The sequence below is a fragment of the Suricata suricatta genome, chromosome 7 (genome assembly GCF_006229205.1).
Source record: "Suricata suricatta isolate VVHF042 chromosome 7, meerkat_22Aug2017_6uvM2_HiC, whole genome shotgun sequence".
NCBI lineage: Eukaryota > Metazoa > Chordata > Mammalia > Carnivora > Herpestidae > Suricata > Suricata suricatta.
The window spans coordinates 2,031,166-2,035,398 of NC_043706.1; the positions used below are offsets into that span (position 1 = coordinate 2,031,166).

The 4,233-nt window shown below is 43.3% G+C and overlaps 1 protein-coding gene across 1 annotated transcript; it reads left to right on the forward strand.

Annotated features, from left to right (window-relative positions):
• Nucleotides 1-398: 398 nt before the first annotated feature.
• On the forward strand, nt 399-1,337 carry LOC115296273 (putative olfactory receptor 2B8). The gene has a single exon (XM_029944755.1). It carries the CDS (start codon nt 399-401, stop codon nt 1,335-1,337), a length of 939 nt encoding a protein of 312 aa, XP_029800615.1.
• The last annotated feature ends 2,896 nt before the right edge of the window (nt 1,338-4,233 follow it).

Consider the following 4,233-nt stretch of genomic DNA (forward strand, 5'->3'; position numbering starts at 1 on the left):
GTAGTCTTTTGCTTTGTTCATTTTAGCCACTCTGACTGGTGTGAGGTGTTATCTCAGTGTGGTTTTGATTTGTGTTTCCCTGATGATGAGTGATGTTGAGCATCGTTTTATGTGTCTGTAGGCCATGTGGATGTCCTCTTTGGAGAAGTGTCTGTTCATATCTTCTGCCCATTTCTTCACTGGATTATTTGTTTTGTGATTGTGAAGTTTGGTGAGTTCCTTGTACATTTTCGATATTAGCCCTTTATCTGATATGTCATTTGCAACTATCTTTTCCCATTCTGTCGGTTGCCTATTAGTTTTCTTCATTGTTTCCTTTGCCTTGCAGAAGCTTTTTATCTTGATGAAGTAAATTTGTTAAATACTTGGTCTTAACAGGAAACGTGTGATAAGAAAGGATGGACCAGAAAAATAGAAGTTCTTTCACTGGGTTTATCCTGCTGGGGTTCTCTGACCGGCCTCAACTGGAGAGAGTCCTCTTTGTGGTTCTTCTGGTCTTCTATCTGCTCACCCTGCTGGGAAACACAACCATCATTGCACTGTCCCGCCTGGACCCACACCTTCACACTCCCATGTACTTTTTCCTCTCCAACCTGAGCTTTCTGGATCTGTGTTACACGACCAGCACTGTCCCTCAGCTCCTGGTCCATCTCAGGGGGGCCAACAAGTCCATCTCCTTTGGAGGCTGTGTAGCTCAGCTGTTCTTCTCTCTAGGATTGGGAGGCACAGAATGCATCCTCTTAGGGATGATGGCATTTGACCGCTATGCAGCCGTCTGCAGGCCCCTGCACTACACTGTGATCATGCACCCTCGTCTCTGTGCCCTGATGGCTTCTGTGTCGTGGTTCATTGGTCTTGCCAACTCCTCAATGGAGACGGTGCTCATTTTCCTTGTACCACTTTGTGGGAGAAATAAAATAGATCACTTCTTCTGTGAGGTCCCCCCACTGCTCAAGCTTGCCTGTGTTGACACCACTGTGTATGAGTCTGAGATCTTATTTTTCAGTATGATCTTTCTTTTTATACCTGTGGCATTAATCACGTTCTCCTATGGTCGGATTGTCAGGGCAGTGTTAAGAATAAAGTCAGCTGCAGGACAGAGGAAGGTGTTTGGGACATGTGGGTCCCACCTCACGGTGGTCTCCCTGTTCTATGGCACGGCCATCTATGCTTACCTGCAGCCCAGCAACAGCCACTCCCAGGATCAGGGCAAGTTCATTTCTCTCTTCTATACCTTCGTCATCCCCATGGCTAACCCCTTCATCTATACCCTGCGGAACAAGGATGTGACGGGAGCAATTAGGAAGGTCTTCTGTTGGGGCTATGACTCCAGATGACTCGAGGGAAGACCCATTGATGGAAATTTTGAAGGTGGGAACTTTTAAGATTGTGTGTCCTGCATGCATCATCCAACATTTCCCCTGATGACTCTCAAGGAAATTTCCTTACCTCATTCATTTTTTTAATTAACATTTTCTTTTTTAAAAAATGTGAGACAGGCAGAGAAGGACAGAAACCATATGTTTGCACTCATCGGTCTAACAGGAAAACAAGAGAGACCTAATGGAGAACCAGGGGGAACGGAGGAGGGAGAGAGAGTTGGGGAGAGAGAGGGATGCAGAACTTGAGAGACTATTGAATGCTGAGAATGAACTGAGGGTTGGGAGGGAGGGGGGAGGGGGGAAGAGAGGTGGTGGTGATGGTGGAGGGCACTTGAGTGGAAGAGCACTGGGTGTTGTATGGAAAACAATTTGACAATAAAATATTAAAAAAATGTGAGAGGGAGAGAGAAAGGGAAGAAGAAGAAGAGTAGGTGGGGATGGACAGAGAGATAGGGGGAGAGAGAAAGAATCATCAGAGAGAGAGAGGAAAGAGAGAATTCCAAGATGGCTCTGCACTGTTAACAGGAATCCTGATTCAGGGCTCAAACCCACGAACTGTGAGATCATGATCAGAGCCAAAATCAAGTGTTGGATGCTTAACTGATTAAGCTTCCCAGGTGCCCCCTTACCTCATTCTTTAATGCAATGAGTGTTCAAAATCTAGGTTCTTGGATTCATTGCAACCTCCAGAGAGGCTGGTTTAGTATCCTAGTGCATCTGTATCGTATTCATATTTAAAAAATCTTTACAGGTGTTTCTTTTTCTTTTTTTTGAGGGTAGCTGGAATTTAATTAATTAATTAATTAATAGTTTATTGTCAAATTGGTTTCCATATAACATCCAGTGTTCGTCCCTACTTGAGTCCTCCTCCATTGCCATCACCTCCCTTCCCCCTCCGCCTCCCCCTTCAACCCTTGGTTCCTTTTCAGTATTCAGTAGTCTCTCAGGTTTTGCTTCCCTCTCTCTCCCCAACTCTCTTTTCCCTTTCCCCTTGCCATGGTCCTCAGGTTTTACTTATTTCATCCCCTTTTGGGAATACTATTCTAATTACAAAAAGACATGTATGTATATATGATGAAGGCACAGTCAAAATAAGAATGGGAACCACTAAAACTGTGTAAGAAACGTTTAACATTTTGGTGCTTTCTAGTGATCTCTGGAGGAATATCACCTACTCTTGCATTTTGATCATGGCTGTGGCAGGAGGTCTGTGAGTTGACTGTATCACAGCTGCTTCACAGAATTAGTGGGGAACCGTGGGCAAGCAGAATTGAGCTCAGAGGACATCTTGGGAACAGCAATCCTGACAAAGTCATTTAGATATTAGGCCTCAGGTGACCGTACCAGTGTGACAGTAATTTTATGTAGCCTTCATGTCACAGAGGGAGGGGTATGGTCACTTCTCCTGGGACAGTGGAGTAGCAGGCAGCAGCAGAGCGGGTGGTGCTTATGCGTCATATTGCATATGGGTTGTGTGCAGCTCGCTTAAATTTAGGAGCCACTCCGGTAATTAAAAATGTAGGAAGTGCTGCTATGAACATTGGGGTACACGTGCTCTTATGTATCTGCCTTTCTGTAGGGTAGGGGGAGAGGGGAAGGGGGTAATGGTCATGGAGGGGTGACACTTGTGGGGAGAAGCACTGGGTGCTTTTTTGGAAACCAATTTGACAAGCTATTATAAAAAATAAGAATAAAATAAAAATAAATAAACTACATGTGAGAATAAAGAATAATATTACTTGTGAATGGGGTGCCTGGGGGGCTCAGTTGGTTGGGCATCTGACTTCAGGATCTTCTGCTTCATGGGTTTGAGTCCAAGGTTGCACTCTGTGTTGACAGCTCAGAGCCTGGAAACTGCTTCAGATTCTGTGTCTCCCTCGCTCTCTGACCCTCCCCCACTTGCCCATGCATGCGCTCTCTCTCGCTCTCTCTCTCTCCCAGAAATGAATAAATATTTTAAAAAATGACTTTTGAGGACATTGAATGACACAAGTCCTATTTTATATTCTACCTTTTTTTTTTTACCTACAGTAATGCAGCAAATATTTCAAGGGTAAAGTATATTTAGATCCTTTCTTCATACCAATTTATAGATTCTTTGATCCAGGCATGAAGTGATCAAGGCTTTTGTATATCACATGTGCTAAGGACTCCATGCAATTTCAATGCAGGGATATAACATAAAAATATGAAAAATGACCCCCATTTTCCAGGAAATCCCATGTTCTATGAAGCTTGTTTAGGTTCACCAGGACAAAATGTATGGAAGAACTAAAATATATATTAATTATTAAAAAGCTTAATATCCAAAGAAATCTACACATTCAATGCAATCCCCATCATAATTGCACCAACATTCTTCTAGAAGCTAGATCAAACTATTCTCAAATTCGTCTGAAACCACAAAAGACCCCAAATAGCCAAAGTCATATTGAAGAAGAAAACCAAAACGGGAGGCATCACAATCCCAGACATTAGCCTCTACTACAAAACTGTCATCATCAAGACAGTATGGTATTGGCACAAAAACAGACACATAGACCAATGGAATAGAATAGAGAACCCAGATCTGGGCCCACAAATGTATGGCCAATTAATTTTTGACAAAGCAGGAAAGAGTATCCAATGGAAAAAAGACTGCCTCTTTAGCAGGTGGTGCTGGATGAACTGGACAGCAACATGCAGAAGAATGAAACTAGACCACTTTCTTACATCATACATAAAAAATAACTCAAAATGGCTGAAAAGCCTGAATGTGAGACAGGAAACCATCAACACCCTCGAGGAGAAAGTAGGAAACAACCTCCTTGATCTCAACCGCAGCAATTTCCTACTTGACGCATCCCCAAAG